The sequence below is a fragment of the Zootoca vivipara genome, chromosome 2 (genome assembly GCF_963506605.1).
Source record: "Zootoca vivipara chromosome 2, rZooViv1.1, whole genome shotgun sequence".
Classification (NCBI taxonomy): Eukaryota; Metazoa; Chordata; class Lepidosauria; order Squamata; family Lacertidae; genus Zootoca; species Zootoca vivipara.
Genome location: NC_083277.1, coordinates 19,702,733 through 19,727,819, shown reverse-complemented (window position 1 = coordinate 19,727,819; position 25,087 = coordinate 19,702,733). Strand labels below are relative to the sequence as shown.

Sequence of the window (25,087 nt, the reverse complement as noted above, 5' to 3'; positions counted from 1 at the left end):
GTAAGGGAGGACTTAGCACACCACAGAGAAACCATGCAACCACCGCTTAACTTCAGGAGGCAAGAAGGGGGAAAAAGGCTTTAATAGGGAAGGTCCCAGAGTAAGAAAGTTACAGCAAGTGCCATAGCAAAAAGAACCAAGAGTTACAGATTCCAGCTCCGTCGCGTTTTGCTGACGCCTGGCCCCTCCCATCACAGCTCCCTCTGGCACAGATGTGGAAGGAAATACAAAGGAAATGAACAGGAGGCAGTGCTGTGCTCAGAATGCTCTGATTGCTGTGGGAGTAAGGGAAAGCGGGCTACAGGGAGGGCGATCTCTCTAGAGATGGGAATGACTTGGCACAGGGGAGGATTGCCATCTTCAGCACCTGGCTTGCCTGCAAACTCATGATTCCGTTTGGGAGGTGGACCAAGTTAGTCACACCTTGTACCCTAGTACGTTCCAAGACAGGCTGCCAGTTTGTCTAAAAAGATGCTTCAGGCCTCATTTACTGGGGCCAACCTTATAGATAAAGGCAGCTTTTGTGTGTTATCTGTCAGAGGTTTTTTGTTTTGTTTTTGCATGCACAGCACTGAGATGAACTCCCGCAACAACTCTTTCTGAGGGCTGCTGGAACAGTCGATCCCACCCCCCGCTTCCCCCACAAGGACTTGGCCACTAAGAGACTCGAGTAGACAAATAACAGCAAGTATCAGTCATTAAAAAAAAGAGAAAAGGATATCAAGTTGACACAGTCTTAAACAAGCACAGTTTTGTTCCAAAATTATTAAAAAAGCACCCTCCCCTCCCCTGGGCACGCTGGCGAGCATGGTGTACATTTAGCTGGGACAGCCCCCGCAGGTCTGGCTGCTTCTCATCTCGCTCCCAAACTGTGGCCCTCTCTGAAGCCGCAGCAAGGTGGCTGTGCAGAGAGAATGAGAAAGCCAAGCTGTGGATTCCAGCCCTTAGTCTAGAACTGTGGGGAGAAAGAGAGAAAGAGAAGTCAATTAATTCAACAACCTGGAACGATTCACTTCTCTATCGAGAACTTTACAAGGGAAGGCATCTGGAAGAGGTTGCTACCAACCTTTTTGCTATCACTTTCAAGGGCTTGTTTGCATTTTTATTGCTATTAGCATCATGTAACAAGTCATTTAGATCACTTCTCTTGGAACTTGGAATCCAAACAATCTCTTATTTGATTCCCATTGGAACAGTCCATACTGGGGGTTTTGTGCTCCCGAGTACCAAGCAAATGTAAGTAGCAATTACTACTACTCAAGGCTATGTGATGAACTCTATATAGTCAAGAAGATATCTGAACCTAGGGCTTCTATGCCCACAGACAATTTTGTATCACATAGGCCTCCCGCTGTTTCTAAAACATTTCATAAACACTTGTGATAAAGTTCCCCATTTTCATCTCTAAATAATTTTACATGCATACATCATTTTATTCATATGCCGGCTTTCCATAGTTAAAACCATGCTCAAGGTGGCCTGCAACATGAAAAAATGTACATGATTTTGTTTTTGTTTAGAAGGTATTGCTCTTCTACAGATGGCACTGGCAGTCACATGACTTACCAACCAAGCTCTCACAAACCACTGGTGAATTTTGGCATACCATTTTTGTTTCACTTCTGCCTAACAGACCCTTACATTCTTCAGGAACTCCTCTGCCACAATGCGAGCTCTGGCATTGACGGAAAGCTTCATCTCGCTGATTTCCTTGTCAATTTCCTCCATGAAATGAATGACAAAGTCCACCAGCTTGTGCTTGTACATCTGCTCTGTATGGAAGTTTGTGATCAGGAAGCTAATGTCATAGCCCTGGGATAAAAGGAAAGCAGCATGTAATTAGCATCTATTAAGCAAAGACTCAACAATCACACCTCCTACTCACTCTGACACCAACTCAGCATGGGGAGAAATGAATTATCTTGCTTTTTACTTCCTTCCATAAACAGTTTGCAGATATATGTAGTGGGCTTGGCTACATGCAACAGTGAGATCTATACTAACTGTTGGAGATTCATTCCCTGTGTCTGCAGTCATGGGATTGTTGTCTATCACATGACAGTGTATGTTTTCATTCCACAGAGTGGGAAGTGACAGAAACAGGATGTTTGTGTTACTGTGTTCCGTGATATTGGACTACTGTCCTTTGTTTCGCTCTCTTTGCTGTCTGATGCTAGATAGAGAGGAGCCATTTTGCAGTGCAGTGCAGTGCAGTGCTCTCTCTCTTTCTCTCTCTGTGTGTGTAAATAAAGTAGATTAGCTTATCTACGTGATGCCTGGATGTCTGGTCACTGCTGCAGCGAGACTCTGCTGTTTCTAGTGTGCTAACACCTTTGGTGTTAGTCACTGATGGACAACCGGGCAAGATCGGAATCTCCCAGACGTCTCAGGCAGGAGGGGAGGTGCACACGCAGGTCGTGCATGTCTCTCTCTACTGGACCTCTGTCAGCCCTGGGGCTAAGTGGGCTGCCTGCCAACACCCAGTCAATAAAGCCAAGTTTTATGAGGTACAGTTGAAGGAGTTGCATATGTTTAGCATGAACAAGAGGAGACTGAGGGGAGATATGATAGCCATCTTCAAATATCTAAAGAGCTGTCACATGGAAGATGGAACAACCTTGTTTTCTCCTGCTCTGGAGGGTAGAACTCAAACCAATGGATTCAAATTACAAGAAAGGAGAATCCAACTAAACGTTAGGAAGAACTTTATGAGGTTAAGAGCTATTCAACAGTGGAATGGACACTCTTGGAAGGCGGTGGACTCTCCTTCATTAGATATTTTGAGCAGAAGTTGGATGGTCATCTGTCATGGGATGTTTTGGTTGAGATTCTTGCATTGCAGAGAGTTAGACTAGATGGCCCTCGGGGTCCCTTCCTACTCTACAATGCTGAGATTCTATGATAATAAATCCAACAGCTGAGAAGAATCAGGAGAACACACAGACCACATTGGAGTAATGGACCTAATCCCTGTTGTCTGCAGATACTGCAACACCAATTATGGAGAGAGCCATTTTAACACCCATCAGTGTATAGCAGCACACACATGCATATCTCCTGTAAGAAAATGCAAATCAAGGCTTTGGTATTCAAATCAACTCAAGTCATTTGGACTCTAGCGACCAAGCTCAACACAGGGCTGAAACCACACCCTTTTTTTGAGTCATACCAGTGCTGCAAGAGGCAAGCTCACTGTTAGCCATTGTCACTGCTAATGCTACTGTGGAAGATGTTGGCAGTCAAGCAACATCTTGAAAATAAAAGCCACTCAGTCAGACATCTTATCTCCTGAGAGAGCTTCACATTACTGAGAGCAGTGAGGTGTGGGATATGCTACAACAGCTGTCAAAGAAATGGCTTGTGTCGCATGCTGTTGCTTTGGCTAAGAGACAACAGAAAAAGCCATTTGTACCATGCCATTGACCCTGGGTCATGTCTCCTTACCTCAACTGGTTTCCGACGTAAAATGAAGAAGTTCTCTGCTCTCATCATCATGAAGCGCATAAATTTGTGACACAGGATCTTCTCAATCTCATCGGCCTGCGGAAGGGAAAAGGGGCAGCCATTAGTGTTTTTCAGGTTGAGTTGCAATGACCACCCCACCCCTCATCTCCCATCCATGCTTGGCTTACCTGCTTCACTGCAATGCTGACTCGCACAGAGTTGATTGACCCTTCAATTAGGACTTTTTCTTTCTCATTCCTGCTGATGATCACTGGCTGCAGCAGTAACTCCTTGCTGCTTCTGCAAACCCACAGAGGAAAATCTATGTCAGGGACCACAGGGAGGCACATTTTGTCTCTCCTTTGGAAGGATTCCAGCCATAGCACAATTTAATGTTCTCTCTTCTCCCCAACCATTGAACTTGTAATCCTAAATGCAAGCTTTGCAAGTTTTCACCACTTTTTAAAATTCAGGAGGCGGTGCCCAAAAGTTGTGGAATTCCTTCTCCACAGAGGTGCATCTGGCACCTTCATTGTACTGTTGTCATCATATACTGAAGACACACCTCTGTAACCTAAGCCATTTGACATCCGAGATACATTTTTTAGAGTCCATCCTATTATACTGATTGTTAGTTGTTTTAACTATGTTTAACATTGTCTCTTTAATTTCTTGTAACCTGCCCTGGGACTTCATGGTGAAGGGTGAATAAGAAATCATATAAACAATTCTTCTTTGGACCAAGACAACTGTGTTAAGTTAGCTTCCGGTGCCTATACCTATACCTTTGCCTGGCAGATGTAGATAACATATAGACTGCTGGTTGCAATCTGCCGTCTGATGCCCATCCCTCCAGCAGCTGATATGTGATAACTCAGCCATCGGAGAGCTGTTCTGGGGAAGGTACATCCCAGATACAGAGCAGGGGCTGTACACTGACAATCACTGTCCCGGGGGCCCTGTACAAGGGATTCATTCAACTACTTGACCAGAGGAATTGAGGTAGAACATGTAAATGAGCACAATCAGAGGGAGTTGCTAAGACTCTTTACACAAAACATCATTAGAAGTGCCTCCCCAAGTTCCATAATATTCATTTTCCAAATTTTAGGGAGACCCTTTAACCTAGTTAACCATCTTGTTCATTCCAATGTCTATGAGCCAGGCAGCTCTAGAATTTGTTCCTGCAGCTAGTCTGCCAGAAGACCGAAGAAGATCCAACTCTGGCAGTTGTGGGCAAATGCCTTTCTGGCATTAGTCAGACCACAAGCACTTCCTCTTGTGTAACTGCACTTTAGCTCACACAGAAGATATTGGATTCAGTAAGAAGCAGCGGGAGAGTAGAACCATGCACCTAAACTATTGCCATCCCAGTATTTCTAAAAGGGACGAGAAATCCATTAACTCAGAGTGCAAAAGGGCAGACAGGAGCGTTGGGACAGGGGTCACCACATATCAAGCCTGTTTATCCAATATAGACTCACCACCACAGCCCACCTATTGAAATTTGGTATGTGGAATGTAGCTTGTGATTCTAGTTAGAAAGTAGATCTTACTTGTTGTAATCCCACACATACAAGAGGTATTTGTAGAGTAAAAACAATAAAATCATTTATTACAGGAGTTACATAACTTAGAAAGAGAAAGTTTTCTATCCAAGTTAAGTAATCATTCTAGAGAACACTAATAATAATAATAATAATAATAATAATAATAATAATAATAATTTATTATTTATACCCTGCCCATCTGGGTATAAATAAAACACAGTAATCTAATAAACATTAAAAGCCTCCCTGAACAGGGCTGCCTTCAGATGTCTTCTAAAAGTCTGGTAGTTGTTTTCCTCTTTGACATCTGTTGGGAGGGCGTTCCACAGGGCAGGCGCCACCACCGAGAAGGCCCTCTGCCTGGTTCCCTGCAATTTGGCTTCCCGCAACAAGGGAACCGCCAGAAGGCCCTTGGTGCTGGACCTCAGTGTCCAGGCAGAATGATGGAGGTGGAGACGCTCCTTCAGGTATATTGGACCAAGGCCATTTAGGGCTTTAAAGGTCAGCACCAACACTTTGAATTGTGCTCGGAAACGTACTGGGAGCCAATGTAGATCTTTTAAGACCGGTGTTATGTGGTCTTGGCAGCTGCTCCCAGTCACCAGTCTAGCTGCCGCATTCTGGATTAGTTGTAGTTTCCGAGTCCGGGCAGAATGATGGTGGTGGAGACGTCCGGGCAAGCCATGCTTGCTCTTTTGTTCTCAGAGGATAGATCCAAGATGACCTCTCATCTTGAATGAGGAGTATGAGATGGAAGTTGAAGAGGATGCAGCCTAAGCAGTCTAGACTTCAAAGGATAGAGAGGTCAGCATAGAAGTCAAAGATAGTCTAGGAATGTGGAGGTTCCTTACTCTATCTGTACCAAGTCCATGCAAACCCCTTTCTGCAAGGTGAGGTTCAGCCAGACTTCTAACATCACCGCAGTACCTTTCTGCAGAGTACTGATGTAAACTACATACAATACACAGAATACAATTGTTGTAAAGATAGTGACATAAGAATGAGGACCAGGAGCTTGCAAGACAGGCACAAGAAAATGTACTGTATTGATTTTACACCTGTACATTTCAGGCCAACTAATGCATCCATATGAACCATGGTGCATTAGTCATATTTGCCTTCTGAGCAAATATAAGATTATCCATTTGTTTCACAGCTGAGACCTTGTTCAAATATTTCTCTAAACTGATTACTCACATGATTCAGTAACATTTTGACTTGGGCAATATCTGCAGGGACTCCTAATGCTCAGAATTAGATGGCTCCCTTTACACACTTTCACATAGATTTTATGGCAGTGGGGAGGGAATAAACAGCAGGAGGAGGCAAGCAGAGACTAAGCATAGACCTCACACATTGGTGGCCATGCCACCTCTTTCCCATACTTAATAAAAGTCAGTAGAGTGGCATTTACTCCACTGATTTCTACCAGAATGATTCCTGGGCCAGGCCCCTCTTAGTGAAGGAAAACCCTCAAGTGGGAGGTCAGGAAGGACTGTCTCAGTTTACCATGAGTATCTAAGCAGCTGCAGTTTTCCCTCAGCCGCTAACCAGACTTTCCAGCTGAGGAACTACAGGGAGATAGCAAAATGCTCCTTTCCTTGCTACTACTATTCATACGGCCTTCTTTCTTTTGCTCCCCGCCCAAGACAGTACAAAAAGGAAGTCAAGGCAAGCCAGTGGCTACTCATTCAGAGATGACCCAGGAGGTTAGGGAAGTCTTTGGTTAGAGCACCCAAGAGGATGCAGAAGGAATGGAGTTATCTGAATGCTGCAGTCGTCCATGCATAGCTCTTTGAATCAAACCCTGTGCTGAAATTAGAGAACATTAAAAATGGGCCACCCACAATTTCAAAAAGTATGAGGAACAGTATATATGGAAGATTGGATTTGTGTAACTGCAGTCACCATGGTCCACTTGGAATGAAGAGGTGGCATGACAGTTGACATGCAGAATAGGAACAAGACAAAAATAAAACAAAAGATATAATAATAAGCACCAACTGATCAACACTATCCATAGCAGGATGGTCAGATACTTGGGCCATGGAAATTAAGAAGGAGGTTACTGTAGTCATAAAAATATGATACAATGAAGGGGAATAATAAGCAGAAGTCAAGAAATGAGAAGGTAGAGGGCACTAGTGCCATGACTGCTGGGAGAAAATACAAACAGCAAAAAGATGAATCTAAAAATGCAGGCCCCTGGAAAACCAAGAAGAACTTTTGTATTGACCAATTAACAGTGCACATGAGGTCTACTCATAAATAAGTTCTACTTAATTCAGTAGTGCTTACTCCCTGGTAAATGAGGTAGGACTGCAGCCTTAAATCTTCCACAAATAAAAGTTGTTTTTTTAATGGGATTACAGCCTTTTTAATTTATTTGATTTTTTTATTCTATCTTTTAGGGTCTATACCCTTCCAAGGTGGCTTACAAGTCAGCAAAACACATTGAAACTCTAGGATTTCAAATAACAGATAAAACAGATTACCACAATGTAGACCACTCTTTTTTTAAAAAAAGTATTTAGGGTATGGGAAACCTTGAACAATGGGTGGGGAGAGAAAGGTAGCAGAATTAAAATGCACACAATATCTCCACCAGCAACCTATCCTGACAGCTATCATTTCACTTTGGAGTGCATTGCAATGTGGAAACTTTTCAGTCCCCATGGCAACCTTCAGGCCCTTCCATTCATTCTCCCACGACTCCACCTCCTAGTTTTCCGCACTTCCGTATGCGGCTTTTATCCCCCAGCCTCTTGCCCGCATCTGTTGCCTCTGGTTCCCGCAATGAGCCCTTGAAGAAGCATTCAAGGACCGTTTCCATCAGCTGCCCTTTCGCTTCGCGCACATTGCTTTAATCCCCGGCATTTAAAAACAACAACACCCATTCATCAATCGACACCAATTCATGGCCATCTGAAAAGAAAAAGCAGGGAGTATCGACAAGGCCGAAGGAGACCTTTCCCCCTCGCTCCAAATAAAGCTCATTATTATTACGAGCAATATTTATTATGCAGCCCCATCCTCCCCCAATACCCACCACCACAGACACCCACCTGACTTCCACCTCCGGCTTGTTATGCCGCTCCACCACCTGGGACGAGAAGTTCTCCAGGCACAGGGCGGCCTGCAGGGTAGCGCGCACAGCATTGAGATAGGGGCGAAGGGTGGCAGTCTGCAAGGAAGGAGATTCGACAGGTTCCCCCTCAAAATTACGTCGCACCTTTAAAACCGCGGCTCGTGACGTCACCGCCCACCCTCCTTTGGGCAGCAGGGAGCCTGTCAGCCGGGCCTGAGAGAGGCGTCTCCCCTCAGCGCCAAGGAGCAGCTTCCCTTCGGAGCCCCCTTAACTCCCTCCACGGTCCCGGCAGCTCCTGCCCTGACCGGTTACCGCCAACGGACAACCCTCCCCCCCTTCCCCTTTCGGAGGGCCTCGCGCTGCCCCAGCCAGGCCCACCCTGTCACCCCCTCTCCCACCCACCCCACTCCAACTCCCTCACCATGGCAGCAAAGGCGGCGGCAACAGCCGAGGGTCTTGGTCCCAGGAACGGAAGCGGAAGTGACCCCCGCCAAGACGCGGAGGCGGCGCGCAGGGGAGGGGGAGAGAGATATCCTCGTTTCTGGATCGCTCCAAAACCTTTCGCGGAGGGGGTGGATAGGTGGGTGCACGCGCTCAATACCGGCTCCTTTCGCTCCCTCCGAGTTTCTAGAATTAGGTGAGGTCGGGGTTTCTAATACAGCGTCGGAAAAGAACGCAGCCAGCACTTTTTGGTCTTTTATCGTTTGCTTTCCTCGCTCTGTCCCTCCTGACCCACCCCTGTTTCTCAATTGGTACGACCGAAGCCTCCCCGTCTCCATATTTGGGAACAAGAGAGGTGTGGGCGTGGCCGAAGGGGACACGGGCCAATAGCAGGAAGCTGAGGAAGGTGGAGAGGGAAGGGGGGAAAAATCCAGGAAGCTGAGGAAGGTGGAGAGGGAAGAAAAAAAAAAGCCCCGTAGAACTTGACTCTCGGCCAATAGGGGCGGGGCGGCGGAGGGAGCGTCCAGCCAACGGGGAGGCGCTGGCCCAGGAAGGAAGTGAGCGGAGCTGAGGAGGAGGAAGCAGTTCTGCGGGGGAGAGCTCGGTCTCTATCTATTCAGTATAGCCTTCTCCCTCCCCAGCCTCGCAAGGCGCCCCACCCGCGGCGCTGCTTCTCCCCATCCTTGCGCGCATGCGCGGGCCGTGGGTGAGTGTAACCCGGAAGGAGCCCCTGAAACCGGAAGCTACCCCAGCAATCTCCCCCCTCCTTCCTCCAGCGCCCCCTCCTGGCCTCTTCCCCCCCCCCTTCCCACAGCTCATTCATCACCTGTTTCTTCATCCTGCACAAGCCCCAGCGCTTTGGGTCCTTATTTCCAATGCTGCTCATCCCACCTTCCAAACCCTCATTGCTTTGTGCTTTTCTTTCCTTGCACGTTTGTGCCTTAACCCTGCAGAGGGTCTGCCCTCCCACTGCCCATTCTGCGGTCCCTTTCCCAGCTGCTGATGTTCTGTCGACTAGCCTTGCCTTCTCGTTCTCTTTTCCTTCTCTTTTCCCTCCACCTGCAACTTGCTTGCTCCCATCCCTTTAACACTTGCCCCTCACTGTGGCTCCTTGCCTGCCGGCTGGTGATACCTATCACTGTGTCTCCATCGATGCAGGTTTCTTGGCAGTGAGCCGCTCCCCTGTCTCCGGTTATCCATAGGGTAAGAGTTCTCTGTGCTAACCTGTGTCACTTGGCCAGTTAACCGTTATCGTTTTTGTATTTTGTTTTGCTTTTAACCCCTGCTTGTTTTGATCCTCCCTGTTGGCACCTGCACTTGTTGCTGTTCCGTTCCTTCATGTCACTTTCTCTTCTCGCAGACCCAGCTAGCCGCACCATGTCTGAGCTAAAGGACTGTCCCCTTCAGTTCCACGATTTCAAGTCTGTGGACCACCTGAAGGTGTGCCCTCGCTACACAGCTGTGCTGGCCCGTTCGGAAGATGATGGCATCGGCATTGAAGAACTCGACACCCTGCAGCTGGAGCTTGAAACGCTGCTGTCTTCTGCCAGCCGCCGGCTTCGGGTGCTGGAGACTGAGACCCAGGTCAGATGGAAATCAAGCTGCTCCATAGAAGGGAGATGCTTTATTTCAGTGGTTCCCAAACTTCGCCCACTTGTGGATCATTTGAAAATTGCTGAGGGGCTGCCTGGTGTAGCAATTCTAATGTGCTGTGCTAGATGCTGTATGATTTTTAATTGGATTTAATTGTATCTTTAAATTGCATTGTTTAATTCATCTCGAATGCAGTTTTTTATAGAAAGCATATTGTAAAACAGTATAAGCAGTTAAAATAGAATTAAAAATTGATACGAATATTTATCACAGTGGTTGTGGCATCTCCTGTCTTCAGCCACAAATCCACAAACGTGTTGCAGACCACCTGAATGATGATTGCGGTCCACTGGTGGTCTGTGGACCGTAGGTTGGGTACCCCTCCTATATCTCATTCAGAAAATGGCAATCTAATTAATCAAGGGGTGTTGGAGCAACTCCACTATGGAGAAAGGTGACAATGTTTGGGGATTATTATTATTTTTGTTAAGAGGGAAATGAGAGAGGTGTAGAATACATGGCGTGGAGAAAGCAAATAGAGAAATTTCTCTCTCCTAATACTAAAAGCCTGAGACATCCAATGATGCGGAATGTTTCAGGAGAGACAAAAGGAAGTGGTTCTTCACACACCACATAGTTAAGCTATGGAATTTGCTCCCACAAGATGTAACGACAGCCACTGACTTAAATGGTTTCAAAAGGGGATTAAGCAAATGTTCTCCCTCTTCTGTCAGAGGCCGTATGCTTCTGAATAACACTTGCTGGGAATCACAAGTATTGAGGACACTTTGTACTCAGGTCCTGTTTGTGGGCTCTTCCACCAGTGCAAGCAATGTAGCAATTGATGGAGCTAGGTTGGGCAAGGCCTTGCAAGAGTCCTAAGGCTGTATCCAAGATGCACCTGCAATAGAATTTCCCCCATACATTATCCCCAGATGTACACTGCAAAATACACACCCCAAATCTGCCCAGGGAGGCCTGCAGAGGGAGGGCAAGTTCTGTTTTGCAACCAGAAGTTCTCCCACTTGCACCAGTTAGTTTGCTCAATTCAACTCCTAGATGTGCAGAAGTGGGAGATGGGTGCAAAGAAGCTGGACAGCATCTAGAAAGTCTTTTTCACATGCCTGCTGCACTCCCTGCTCCTAACCTCTTTCCAGCCCCTGAATTCCTGCCCCCAGCTCAGATGTGCTATGAAAAGAAGAATGAAGTGAAGGAGTCACTGGGGCCAAGGAGATGGGAGCAGTTTTGGAGCAGTGACCTAGCAGCCTTTTAATGAATGAATGAATGAATGAATATACAGTACAGTACCACCTTTTTCCCTAACAGGGACTAACAAAAGCAGCTGTTTTGTTTTTCCAGATCCTGACAGATTGGCAAGACAAGAAAGGGGACAGGAGGTTTCTGAAGCTGGAAAAAAAAGAGCATGAGTTGGGCACTCCTGTCAAACATGGCAAACCCAAGAAACAGAAGCTGGAAGGGAAAGGAGGTCACAGCACAGGGCAGGGTCCCGGCCGGCCCAAATCCAAGAACTTACAGCCCAAAATCCAGGAGTATGAATTCCCAGATGACCCAATTGATGTGCCCCGTATCCCCAAAAATGATGCACCTAATAGGTATGTGGGAGAGGGATTTCCACTGCAGCAGTAATAATGAAAAATACTTTGTTACATATCATCTGCATATCTTGAAGGGAGAATTTATCTATCTAAACAAACACTGTTTGTTACCCTGTTGGACTGCAAAAACCCCCAAAACACTCAAAGCAGTTTACAAAAAGAAAACAAGAAAATAAAGAAAAGTTTACAATAATACTTTAAAACGTACATAAAGTTAAGATACTACAACCAATTAAAATTTGCATGAGCTTTATAAGCATCTGAGTAGGCTTGTATAAACAAGACTGTTTTTAGCAGGCGCCCAAAAGAATACAGCGAAGGCACCTACTTGAAACAGATATACCTCTGCAGCAATGAAAATGTATTTTTGGAAGTGGCCAATTTGAAAATGTGACCCATTGTTTTGCCCACTGTATGCAGATCAAAGGAAACGAGTTGCATTACGTATTTTGTCTCCGCACAAAACCCCACAAGATATGGTTGGAATATTGCTGGATAATCGGTTTTATATTACAGTGGTACCTTGGTTTACAACCATAATCCGTTCTGGAGGTCTGGTTGTAAACCAAAACAGGTTGTAACCCAAGGCGCGCATTCGCCAATGGGGCCTCAAAAAAAGAAAGGGTTGTAATAAATAAAAAAAAGGAACACGCACTTCCGGGTTTGACATAGTTGTAATCCAAAACAGTTGTAATCCAAAATGGTTGCAAACCAAGGTACCACTGTACTTTAGTGTACTCCACTGAGGAATTCAGGTTGTCTTTTCCTCTTGTCGCCCGGCCAAAGTACCTGAGCTACAGGTGTGTATGTTTCTCAGTGTCCTGCTCTCGTTTGCAGGTTCTGGGCCTCGGTGGAGCCATACTGTGCTGACCTCACCAGTGAGGAGGTGCGTACCTTAGAAGAGCTCCTCAAGCCTCCCGAAGACGAAGCAGAACACTACAAGGTAAATAAAAATCAGCTTGATGGAGACACTTGATTCAGCCTGCCTGCCTGCCCCTTCTCAGCCAAGTTTTCTGATGTCCACCAAGTACAGTGGTACCTCGGGTTACAGACACCTCGGGTTACAGACTCTGCTAACTCGGAAGTAGTATCTCGGGTTAAGAACTTTACCTTAGGATGAGAACAGAAATCGTGCGGCAGCGGTGGGAGGCCCCATTAGCTAAAGTGGTACCTCAGTGGTACCTGTGGTAGAAGATACCTTCCCTTTCTTTACATTTCCAGCACTCATTAGTTCTTGTCTTGTACATTTTAGCCAATTTAGCTGGTGTTAAATACCATCTATACATCATTTTCATAACATTCTCTTTAAGTAGCCCTTTTTATTGAGCTGTTGTGTTGGGCCAGGGACAGACTCGGGATGCACTGAATGCATCCTTCCTATTAACTCCTGGGTTTGTTGTAAAGCAGGACTCGCAGGCTAACCTCTCTTGTAATGTAAATGTCCAGGTCCACAGGCATCCCCAAACTGCGGCCCTCCAGATGTTTTGGCCTACAACTCCCATGATACCTCGCTAACAGGACCAGTGGTTCGGGAAGATGGGAAATGTAGTCCAAAACATCTGGAGGGCTGAAGTTTGGGGGTGCCTGGTCCAGGACCATCTTTCCTGCTGGCTTCTCTTAACATTTCCCACAGCTCAGCACATGGTGCTAGCTGTGTGCACTATGGTGGGAATGTTTTAAGTAGTGTTGCCAGGCCACAACCTAAGGAACCTACTTACAGGTGAAACTCGGAAAATTAGAATATCGTCGAAAAGTACATTTATTTCAGTAATGCAACTTATTATTTTGTATTTTTCTTTTAATTTTTACAAATGCTTTCTTTTGGAAATTCCACAGTAATAAAACAAATAGTTACAATAATACAAAAATAAACATCGCTATTACATTTCATGAATTACATTCCATTTATAATTGACCCGCCTAACGACAAATAATTACAGTTACAACAAATAAAGGCTTGACATATCTTGCTTTGCATGTCATGCATCTATCTCATATATTGGTTTCACCTTTTAAGTTGCGTTACTGAAAGAAAGGCACTTTTTGACGATATTCTAATTTTCCAAGTTTCACCTGTATTTCTTTAACAGTCCCTCAGAGGAACTGAAGCAGGAGAAGCTGCCTCATACAGAGTCATGTCAATTTCAGAATTTTCTATACTGGCTGGCAGTGGTTCTCCAGGATTTCAGATGGGGAAGCTTCCCAGCTCTAGCTAGAGATGCCCCTCAGTTAGTTGCAAAAGCTGGGAGAAACTGTGGTTTCCTCCCTGCAAGTCCCACTGCGATCTCCTCCTCTCTGCTGTAGGACAACACAAGACTCCTATTTGCTCCAACTGGCTGGAGGCGAGAGAGTAAAGTTGGGGGGGGGGGGGTGAGGTTAGTAAAGCAGGAGAGATTGTGGTTCTGTCCACCTTTGCTGCTGAGAGGTTGTTAAAGAGGATCGTTCTTTGCGTTGTGACCTGGCATTCCTGCTGCTCTGACCTTTTAAGCTCTTCCTGCTTGTTTTTAGCTGTCCTGTTCTGCGTCTTCTCCAGCTCTGCCAGCCCAGATTTTAAGGTTATCTGTTATCTGTTCTGGCTGAGTGGGGATTTGAACTGTGGTCTCCCAGATTTGTAGTGCAACCCTCTAACTATTGTACCACGGTGGCTTTCTCATTGGGAGAAGTTGCTGCAACTCTCTTCTTATCTTTGAGACTTGGCTATTGCTGGATATGGAACTTTTATAGCCTTAACCACCAGCCAGATATGTGAGCCAGCGGGTGCCAAAGTGAAGGGAGCCTCCCCACCCAGGCCACCTCACTTATCTTTATCGGCAAGGTCACATGTTGATGCTTCCCAGATAATGCAACCAGCCTCTTGCTCACATTCCCTTTCTTGACCTTGGACATTCCCCTGCTTCGTGAAACACCTCTTCTTTGTTTATATATTTTGCCTTGAAAAACTTTCAAGCTACCCAAGAGTTCAACATGGCCTACTGCCATAAGATTGGAAGAAGAAAAGATGCAACAGCTGGGATTATATAAAATACCAAAGCCAGCTTAAACAACAGCTGTCACATTATTATTATTATTTATTGAATTTATATACCACCCTATACTCGGGGATCTCAGCACACAAATTGTGTGCGCCAGCCACCATGGTACAATAGTTAGAGGGTTGCACTGCAGTTCAAATCTCCACTCAGCCAGAATAAAATCAAGATATAAAACCACAAAATACCCAATAAAAATAAAAACAACAACCCAATAGCCCCCCACCCCACCCCCCAAAAACACATTTTAAAAGGGCATAGGATGTAAATCGGGTCAACCAAAGGCCTGGTTTAAGAGGATCGTTTTTGCCCGGTGCCTAAAGGTGTATAATGAACATCAGAGAGCCACAGAATCACAGAATTGTAGAGGTGGAAGAGACCCCCCCAAGGGGCATCTAGTCCAACCCTCTGCAGTGCAGAAATCTCAGCTAAAGCATCCAAGACAGATGGCCATCCAACCTCTGCTTAAAAACCTCCAAGGAAGGAGAATCCACAACTTCTCGAGGGAGCCGGTCCCACTGTCATGCAGCTCTTACTAAATGGAGATAAAACTTCACACATACCCTCTCTTCTCAGTAACACCTGGCATTGGCAAGATGAAAGAACTTTCCTCTGCATCCATCTTGCATCAGTATTTCATTTGAGCATGGGAAGTGTTACTTCTGCCCCTGCTTAATGTGGTTCTCCTCCGTAGTTTTGCCTGCTCAGCGTGCTGCACCTGCCATTGGGCGTGTTGGATAACTGTCCTAGGTGCCAAGCAGACAGTTTGTGCTCCTCTTCCCTTCTTTGCCTGTTGACCACTGAATTTAGCTACGATGCCTGTTTCAGTTGCCTAGCTGAAGGTGATGGGAACACAATGACACATTGAGGGGCCCAACGGAATTCAGTATGGAACAGGTTTGTTGGGGGAGGGAATAACGTAGTGCACATTGTGGAATGGAGGCAAGGACTAGCAGGAGGCTCAGCAGGCAGGAGGAGGAAACGGTAGAAGGTAGGGCAGTGGGATTTGTGTGGAGCTACATCCGGGGAGGGAGCAAAACATCTGGACATTGATGAGTGCAGGCAGAGTTAGACTTGCCATTCCGCCCTGCTATTGCACAATTTGAATGCATGGTTGTCCTGCCCCTGTAGATCCCACCTCTGGGAAAGCATTACTCCCAGCGCTGGGCCCAAGAAGACATGCTGGAGGAGCAGAAGGATGGGGCTCGGGCCGCCGTTACTGCTGACAAGAAGAAAGGCATTTTGGGGCCCCTGACAGAGCTGGACACTAAAGGTACCCGAGAGCTACTCTGCAGAATCTTGTGCGCAACGGAGTGTGCCATCTTTTCTGGGGGAGTTTGCAGCTCACCAATACAGGCCATGCTTTACAGGTGAAACTCGGAAAATTAGAATATCATCGAAAAGTGCATTTATTTCAGTAATGCAACTTATTATTTTAAATTTTTCTTTTAATTTTTGCAAATGCTTTCTTTTGGAAATTCCACAATAATAAAACAAATAGTTACAATAATGCAAAAATAAACATCGCTATTACATTTCATTAATTACATTCCATTTATAATTGACCCGCCTAACGACAAATAGTTACAACAAATAAAGGCTTGACATATCTCGCTTTGCATGTCATGCATCTATCTCATATATTGTTTTCACCTTTTAAGTTGCGTTACTGAAATAAATGCACTTTTCGACGATACTGTATTCTAATTTTCTGAGTTTCACCTGTATATGTCACCAATACGGCACACACTTTATATGTTGACATGTAAGCCCTGAGTCAAACTCTGTGTTGCCCTGCAGGGCTCTTTCCCCGCCACACCTGAGCTGTTTTGCCCTAGGAATAGCTGAGAAGGGCTCTCATGGGGGTGCTTCTTAGCCATTTCCGGACAGCCAAGTGGGTGGGAGGCACATGGCAGGATCACTGAGATCCCGCCGTTTGCCTTCCTGCTGCAGTTGGCACGGTAGCACCACTCAACTCTTCCCAGCTCTAATCAGTTGGAGAGGCATGCAGCGTGCAGTTGATCAGTGTCATTGGAGAGAGATGGAGGGGAAAGTAGGCAGGGTATTTGTGGGCAGGGAGGCAAGGAGTGAGTGAGAGCGGGGAAGAGGGCGAGAGAGACGGGGAGGACCCAGGCCCTGACCACACCTACTGCCAGCCCTGACCCCGCTATGTGGTCTTTGATCCACCATTGTATATAGCCATTGAAAGCTTGCCCACCCTTCCTTTACACAGATCAGCCTGCAGGTTTGACTCTCAGTTAACTAAGGATTATCGGGTGGAAGTCTTTGGATAGAATCATAGAACTCTATAGAGTTTGAAGGGACTAGAGTTTCCCAAACTTGGGCCACCAGCTGCTTTTGGACTGCAGTTCCCATCATCCCTGACCACTGGTCCTGCTAGCTAGGGGATGATGGGAACTGTAGTTCGAAAATAGCTGGAGACCCAAGTTTGGGAAACCCTAATCTAGTCCAATCCCCTGCAATGCAGGAATAGGCAGCTGTCCCGTACGGGGATTGAACCTGCAACCTTGGCATTAACAGCACCACGCACTAGCCAACTGAGCTATTCCCCTAGGCTGGCAGTGCCTTTAAGGTTTGATGGCCCTTGGCTTGATGAACTGCTCGTCTAGGTTGGTATAAAGTTCTTCCCATTGACTTGTGGCGCACCCACGGGTTTGGTTTCCCCTACGGCGGTGTGGTTATTATGGGAAAGCCCAAAATCTTCCCACAACAGAACATTCCTACGCGTCTGGGCGTCTGCCTAAGGGTGCCCACTTTTGCCTAAGTTGCCAAGCCACTACTCAACTGCTCCTTTGTTCCCACCCTTTCCAGATGTTGACGCTTTGCTAAAGAAGTCCGAGTCCCAGCATGAACAGCCTGAGGACGGCTGCCCCTTTGGACCTCTGACCCAGCGGCTTCTGCAGGCGTTAGTAGAAGTAAGCGGACACAATCCAGATTGGAGCCTCCTTTGGCTTCAGCAGGCCCTGATTTCTCAGGGAGAGGAGGTGGCAGCCTGGAAGACCCCGTAAATCTCACCTCTCCCATCTGCCCTCTCTCTCTCTCTGTGTAGGAGAACATAATCTCCCCCATCGAAGACTCGCCTATTCCCGAGATAGCAGGCAAGGACTCCACAGCTGATGGGGCCAGCACTTCCCCCCGCAGCCAAAACAAGCCCTTCAGGTGAGCGCTTCATAAGATGATAATTAATGATAATGAATAATTAATAATAATTTATTATTTATACCCCACCCATCTGACTGGGTTTCCCCAGCAATTCTGGGCGGCTCCCAACCGAATGTTAAGAACACAATACAGCATTAAACATTAAAAACTTCCCTAAACAGGGCTGTCTTCAGATGTCTTCTGAAAGTCAGATAGTTGTTTGTTTCCTTGACATCTGATGGGAGGGCGTTCCACAGGGCAGGCGCCACTACCGAGAAGGCCTTCTTGCCTGGTTTCCTGTAACCTCACTTCTCACAGGGAGGGAACTGCCAGAAGGCCCTCGGCGCTGGACCTCAGTGTCCGGGCAGAACGATGGGGGTGGAGACACTTCTTCGGGTATACAGTACAGGACCAAGGCCGTTTAAGGCTTTAAAGGTCAGCACCAACACTTTGAATTGTGCTTGGAAACGTACTGGGAGCCAATGCAGGTCTCTCAGGACCGGTGTTTTATGGTCTCGGCGGCCACTCCCAGTCACCAGTCTAGCTGCCGCATTCTGGATTAATTGCAGTTTCCGAGTCACCTTCAAAGGTAGCTCCACGTAGAGCGCATTGCAGTAGATTATTGTTCCTTTTAAATCAGCCTTCTAGAAATCTACCCTTCCTTTTCCCTCATTGGCTCTTTTTGGAGTGGAGGCTGGGGGAAGTTCCTAATATAGTCAAACCTTGGCTCCCGAATTCCTCCGTTATTGTATGTTTTGGCTCCCAAGCACCGAAAACTCGGAAGTAACTGCTCCGGTTTTCAAACCATTTTCGGAAACAGCTTCCGGGGAGTTTTTTCCTTTTATCTCCATTGACTTTGCCGACCGCCCTTTGATCCTCGGTTGTCGAACGCTTCGGAAGTTGAATGGTCTTCCGGAACGGTTGACGTTCGACAACCGAGGTTTGACTGTAAATCAAAGTGTAAATCATGACCAAACTCTAAAAATGGGTTCCAAATCCGAGGTGCGTAAAAGGGCAGCTGTGAAAACTAACAAGCACTCCACGTTATTTGCCATCGGAGGCGTGTAAAAAAACAGGACTTAAAAACAGAGAAAAAGATTAACCTTTCAGCTCAAATGTTGGTGACAGCTTCATGGGAGAGGTGGCACTGCCAGGTGGTGGGGTAACTCTGGGAAAGCTGTTGGTGCCATTCCCCCCACCCCACCCCACCCCAAAAAAGCAACGCTGGACTAGCCACTGGCGCCCCCTTTCTTTACAGCTTTTATATACCCTTTTCTGTCACAGGTGACCTTGAGACGGCTTACAAATGATAATATCAATGGAAACCATGAAACACAATGGGCTTTATCCAACACTGTCTCTTCCCCCTCCACTCCCCTGCGCTCGCACACACACACACACTGCACGCTCCCCAAAACGGAGGATTGGGGCCCCTCTGGAGCGGATTTTGGGAGAGGAGACGAAGAGGAAATCTGCTGCATGAGTGGAACCCGGTCAAACACAAACTACAAAACGATGCTAATTTTGCATACCGCCAAATTGCCAAAGCTGGCAATCAGTTCCGACTATACGGAAGGGGGAAACGGCTCTTGGGAAACCGAGGCTGAGAACAAATGACTCAGCCAAAGCTTGCCCGGTGTTCCCGTTTACTGGAAGGCTCCTCACCTAGGTCTAGACCAGTTTTTCCCAACCTTGGGTCACCAGCTGTTTTTGGACTACAACTCCCATCATCCCTAGGTAGCAAGACCAGTGGCCATGGATGATGGGAATTGTAATCTGAAAACAGCAGGAGACCAGATGTTTGGAAACACTGGCCTAGACCTTAGGCTCTGCTCCCCGCCACCAGACCTCTCTGAGTGCCGAGGTTTCCCTCACCCTGGCACCCTTCTTGTGTCCTCTCGCAGTGTGCCCCACACCAAGTCTCTGGAAGGCCGCATCAAAGAAGAGCTGATTGCTCAAGGCCTGCTGGAGTCGGAGGACCGGCCTGCTGAGGACTCGGAGGACGAGGTGCTGGCCGAGCTGCGGAAGAGGCAGGCTGAACTCAAAGCTCTGAGCGCACACAACCGGGCCAAGAAAGTCGAGCTGCTCAGGTGGGAAGAGGAGGATAATGATTTCTTGCCCCCCCTTCACCCCTGGCCCCCAGGGTGGGTGGCAACGTTGTAAAAATGCAAGGTTGAAACCGGTTAGAATAATTTGCCTTTTTTTTTAATAAAAAAAAAAACACAGATGTGGGTGGAGAATCTAATGGCCTCATCGCTTTACCTTTTTGGCCATGCAGATGTTTTTTGTTTCATTTTTATTCCCCTCCTCTTCCTTGGGGGTTGGTGTTCCAGACCAGAGCTGGTTAGAGATGGAAGCGCAGATTGCCGCAGCTTAGGGTTTCCATGGTGTGGTTGAAACCTCCCCGTGTTTTATCCAGTTTGAGGCCCCTTTATGTTAAGGACCACCTTTCCCCATAGGAGCTTGTCCGGACCCTCAGATCATCATCAGAGGCCATTCTCTGCATGCCACCTTCTAGGGAGACCTGGAGGGTGTCAGAAAGAGACCTTTCCTTAGCCTCCTGTCTGTGGGATGCTCTCCTCGGGAAGGCCTGCCTGGTGGCAACTTGTATTATTATTATTATTATTATTATTATTATTATTATTATTATTATTATTTGCCCTCATTTCAGTCCCAGGCGAATATGGTTTTGTTTTCCTGGGCATGTGAATGGCACCAGTGACCGAATTATTTGAATACTGCTGTGTGTCAAATAGAAATAAGTTTTTTTTCTTTAATTACCGTGTTATATTCCTGTTGCAAATCTGCTTCGGGAGCTGCTTCCCATTGCTGAAAAGCAACCCGCAGATCCCGCAAACCCATAGCTGCCAAGTACCCCGTTTTCCCTGGGAAACCCCCGTTTTTACTTACCTTTTCCCGGTGGTCCCCCGTATCACTTCGTCTCCCGTTTTTCTCCGTTATTTTCTCCTGCCGGCGGCCATTTTTTTTCTGATTTGCCCTTCTATGGGCGCCAAAAATGGCCGCTGCCGGCTTCAAAAGTCTCATCTACGCATGTCCGGAAGTGCATAGCTGTGACTTCCGGTGTCCGCGGCGGCCATTTTTGGTGCCCATAGATAGGCAGAGCGACAACGGAAGTTACGTTGATGCAACTTCCGGTGTCACACCCAGATTCTGCAGTCTGGGACTTGGAAGGTAGGCGCAAACCGCCTAACCCCTTTGCAAACCCTTTGCAGGCTGGCCAAGGAGGAGCTGCACAGGCAGGAGCTGCGCCACCGGGTGCGCATGGCTGACAACGAGGTGATGGACGCCTTCCGCAAGATCATGGCCGCCCGCCAGAAGAAGCGCACCCCGACGAAGAAGGAGAAAGACCAGGCCTGGAAGAGCCTCAAGGAGCGCGAGAGCATCCTGAAACTGCTTGATGGCTAAGCCCTCGCATCCCATGGGGAGTGTTAATTGGGAGCCCCTTGGCCCAAGCGCCTCCATTTTGAACCGCGGTGTAGGCTCCAGCTTTAAGGGAGGTGACAGCTGCAAATATGGACTACTGCAGCAGCTCCCTCCATTCAGCTCACCAGCATCCTGTTGCAGCCAGGGATCTGGGCAGGCTGGACTTGGCCTGCTTGCCACCCCTCCTTCCTGCGTGTGGCTAGGAGGGACTCCTCCCTGTGTGTGAGCTGGGGCAGGGGAAGCCTTGATTGCTGCTAAAGTTGGCAGTCCCTCCTCGGACATCGGCAGAGCCGGCTTGCGGCATTGGAAACGGGGAACAGGACAGAACCTACGAGTCGGGCCTGAGCATGGCACAGAAGCTGCCAGGACTCTGCCTGCAGCCGTATAAACTTGTGGAGGCGGATGGCTTCGGATTCCGTTTCATGTTTTCTGCCCCGCTTTCTCCACGCTGCATGCGAGGCTGCAGAGACAGTGAAACCTTGCAGGCGGCGGCCGGAATTCCCCAAGCGCCTGAGTGGCATTCGGCTGGGAACAATTTGCCACAACACTCCGGGGCCCTAATCTGGGACAGACCCAAGTTAAAATGGCCAGTGAAGCTCAGAAACTGGACTACCTGACCCCTAGGCGGTGTAAATAGGTGCCTGAAGTGTCTGGCGTTGGGCAGTAGAGGGAGCTGCTTGTCTCTCGTAGGGTCTCAGTCAGACTGTTCACTGTTGGCCTGGGACAAATAGTGAAGGTCCCTGCGCTGTGGAAGATTGTGGGTGCTTGTGAGCCTGAGAGGCAGCCCTGACGGCTTTCCTCTGATCCCTGTCCTGCTCAGCCTCTTCCTCTGGTGGTGTGATGTCTTTTCTCCCAGCTTCCCCTTTCTCTGATTGTCTAAAGTACCTACCGAGGGGTTGGCCTTGGTGTGGGAAATTGAGCAAAGGGGTGCCCTTGGGTTCTACGATGCAAGGCCTGATTGGAAGAGGCCGTAGGGGCAGGTGGGATTTGGCATTTGGGCTGAGTGGCCTTGGCTGGGCCTGCACCTATCCCAGCCCCACAAGAAAATCACTAATGGGAATAGCAGCTGGAACCTGCGGTGGGGGAAGGGGCTGGGTATGGAGAGTCACCTTCCGTTCTCTCTGAACCTGTGTGTTCGCTCTCCTGGCATCAGCCTGGGAAGAGAGGGCCAGACCTAAGAAAGCGAGCGGGGAAGAAGTAAAACATCAGGTTCTCTTTCTCCATCCCCTATGGGAAAGAGAAACAAGCAGGAGCTGCCTTATGAGCAGACTTCTCAGATCCACAGGGAGGGGGAAAGGGAATGGGCAGGGCAGAGATCGCCTGAGTGGCCTGAGATGGGCCGAACCCATGTAGAGAATTCTCAACCCTGCCAACTGCATAATATCTAGCCAGGCTTCGGGGGGCAGACAGGTCAGGCAAGGCCAGCGCTGCCTTTTCTTCCTCCGTTGGGGTACATTTGCCTGCCAAGAGCGGTTGGAATGCTCCTGCCCGCTTTGCCTAAGTTTCACCTTCCTGCTTCTTGCTCCCTTTATATGGCATTGGGTTGTCAGGTGATTGACAGGCAGGGAGCCAGGAAGCTGAGGACCCAGCGCCCTGCTCCCAGCTTTACGCAACTGGCTGTGAGTGTGTGCTTACCCTTACTGTAGTCATGCCATATTGCAGCGCTGCACAAGGGAACCTCAATCTCCGGTTGGCGTCAGAGCCGCCATAGCACAATTTCAACACAGCAGTAGGAGGAGATTGAAGCAAGGCTGTGGGCTTCCTCTTGCACACACTTCACCGGCTGCACCTGCAGACTTCTTCCACCTCCGCTGACTTTACCTCCTTCTGAAAGTTTGACGGGCAGCTGACGACTTGTCTTAATTAAGCATACAATGCCTGTGTTTAAAAACACACTTGGGACCTGTTTTCTGCCCTCACCCCACTCCTTTCACGTACCAGCAACTTTCAAACACTTCCTGCTGTGCCTGCCTAGAGGAGGCTTCAAGCCTCATTGGTCTCCGACGTGAGGCGACTCTGGGAACAGATGGTATTGGGGGCTGGAAAGGGCAGCGGCGGAGAAGCCAGGAGGAAGATCTGGCATTTGGGAAAGGATCGAATGAGTTCTTCACACGCTGCGGTCTCTTCCAGTTTGTGTCAACATGGTGCCTCACTAGAAATTCTTCCAGAGTGTCAATAAACCCATGACTACGAGAGCAGCTGGTGTGTTTGGGTGTAAACTTTGTCAAGGATCCGAGGGTTTGGATAGGACCCAAGAGGATGTTACTGATAAATTTGGGTGCTGTAGGAGAAACTGACAGAAGTTGAAGGGGATCTAGCAAACCCCACCCTAAAATAGCACGGGAGACTTTGGAGCAGGCTAGTCAAGGCTTTGGATGTACTGTATTCTTGAAATACAACCAGGTGAGCCTGGACTCCTAGGACGGAAAGGTCAATACTATATAACTGGTGGATACAACTCCCATGATCAGATTAGAGCAGCTGGAGGATAAAACTAATTCAAAAAGCATTGATGCAGCAGAAAAAAGGGGGAGGTATGTTTGTTTTTTAAGTGTACCGCCTGCAGGGAAAGATGAGCAGGGTAGCCTGTAAAGAGGAACTGTTAAAAAAGAATTAGAGAGAACTAAATAAAAGCCACATTGTGGCTTTCACAGCCCACTGAACCAAGGAAAGGATGGGGATGGTGAAACAAATTACAAGGAAATGTTTCAAGGAAGCAAGACTTTAATTGACTTCAACTGCTCTGATATCTGCTAGGCTTCAAGCTCTACTAATCAGGGAATCGCCCAACAAATTCCTGCCAGACCTTGCTGACAAAAACTTCCTCTTCCAGAAGGTGGAGGAATGAATTAGGGGGGGGGGGGGCGACTGTCTGAATTAATAGGGAAGATTTAGTCAAGGGTTCTCCCCACATGCTCATATCGTTTATGGGCGGGGCGGAAAGTAATCCCTGCATAAGTTGCCTCTGCCATGGGGTCTGCGAAAATAGCCTTGCCTGACATCTGGAGGGCCGCAGTTTGGGGATGCCTGGTCAATGAGATGCGAGTGGCAGGAGATTTGGGGGGAAAGTGGCCACAAGTAATGATGGAACTTGTCATTTCGTGTAAAGCCAAAGCTAAGGATCAAATGGATTTTGGGAAAGCTGATTTTTGTTTAACAAACTCAGGAAAATACTACATAGGATTTGAGTGCCAATGTGGTGTAGTGGTCAGAGTGTCGGACTAGGACCTGGGAGACCAGGGTTCAAATATCCACTTGGCCATGAAGCTCACTGCCTCTCAGTCTACCCTACTTCACAGGGTTGTTGTAAGAATTAATTGGGGGGGTGGGACAGAACAATGTTCACCACCTTGAGGTTGTCAGAGGGAAAAAGCCGGATATTAATGCAATATATACATTCTGCAGCTAGATATACTGACAGGGAAAGGAGTTAAAGTTGGACGGCATCTTCTGGAGGAGGAGTTACCGGTACTAAAGGCACAATCTCAAACCATTCCAATGAGAGAGAAATGAGAGAAGAAAGCCAGGGTGGCCCCTCGCAGCTTAATGAGAAGCTGGAAATAGCACATGTTTGAGAAGTGTAAGGAAGGACAGGTAACCAAGTAACCAGGTGAAAAGCCTGGCCTGTAGGGCCAGTGTCAGGAAAGCTAAAAGCTCAGAACAAGCCAAGACTGGTAAACAATGCAAAGAGCAATGGAAAAGGGCTGTTTTCATGTGCAC

At 47.6% G+C, this 25,087-nt stretch overlaps 2 protein-coding genes across 4 annotated transcripts; one reads left to right on the top strand and one right to left on the bottom strand.

Moving 5' to 3' along the window:
* Positions 1 to 46: 46 nt before the first annotated feature.
* Positions 47 to 8,768, bottom strand: ARPC4 (actin related protein 2/3 complex subunit 4). The gene is made up of 6 exons (XM_035106888.2): positions 8,504 to 8,768; positions 8,060 to 8,178; positions 3,633 to 3,744; positions 3,445 to 3,540; positions 1,642 to 1,812; positions 47 to 955 (listed from the first exon to the last, which is right to left on the bottom strand). Exons 1-6 carry the CDS (start codon positions 8,504 to 8,506, stop codon positions 950 to 952), a joined length of 507 nt encoding a protein of 168 aa, XP_034962779.1. The 5' UTR covers positions 8,507 to 8,768; the 3' UTR covers positions 47 to 949.
* Positions 8,769 to 8,999: 231 nt separating this feature from the next.
* On the top strand, positions 9,000 to 24,847 carry TADA3 (transcriptional adaptor 3). Of its 3 annotated transcripts, XM_060271249.1 has the most exons (10): positions 9,000 to 9,229; positions 9,682 to 9,726; positions 9,884 to 10,107; positions 11,476 to 11,729; positions 12,570 to 12,675; positions 15,893 to 16,034; positions 17,594 to 17,697; positions 17,832 to 17,941; positions 19,828 to 20,013; positions 21,157 to 24,847. In XM_060271249.1, exons 3-10 carry the CDS (start codon positions 9,901 to 9,903, stop codon positions 21,347 to 21,349), a joined length of 1,302 nt encoding a protein of 433 aa, XP_060127232.1. In that variant the 5' UTR covers positions 9,000 to 9,229; positions 9,682 to 9,726; positions 9,884 to 9,900; the 3' UTR covers positions 21,350 to 24,847. The 3 variants fall into 3 exon arrangements, with proteins under 3 accessions (XP_060127232.1, XP_034962781.1, XP_060127231.1); XM_035106890.2 differs by lacking the exon at positions 9,682 to 9,726; XM_060271248.1 differs by lacking the exons at positions 9,000 to 9,229; positions 9,682 to 9,726 and having other exon boundaries at positions 9,738 to 10,107.
* The last annotated feature ends 240 nt before the right edge of the window (positions 24,848 to 25,087 follow it).

Excerpts from the sequence above, each read along its gene's own strand:
- ARPC4 (XM_035106888.2), bottom strand. Across the intron at positions 3,745-8,059 it reads AAGCCGGAGGTGGAAGTCAG|AAGCAGCAAGGAGTTACTGC; the intron begins GTGGGTGTCTGT and ends GTGGGTTTGCAG. Across the intron at positions 1,813-3,444 it reads TACGTCGGAAACCAGTTGAG|GGCTATGACATTAGCTTCCT; the intron begins GTAAGGAGACAT and ends CTTTTATCCCAG.
- TADA3 (XM_060271248.1), top strand. The coding sequence starts at position 9,862 with ATGTCACTTTCTCTTCTCGCAGACCCAGCTAGCCGCACCATGTCTGAG. Across the intron at positions 10,108-11,475 it reads TGCTGGAGACTGAGACCCAG|ATCCTGACAGATTGGCAAGA; the intron begins GTCAGATGGAAA and ends TTGTTTTTCCAG. Across the intron at positions 12,676-15,892 it reads ACGAAGCAGAACACTACAAG|ATCCCACCTCTGGGAAAGCA; the intron begins GTAAATAAAAAT and ends CTGCCCCTGTAG.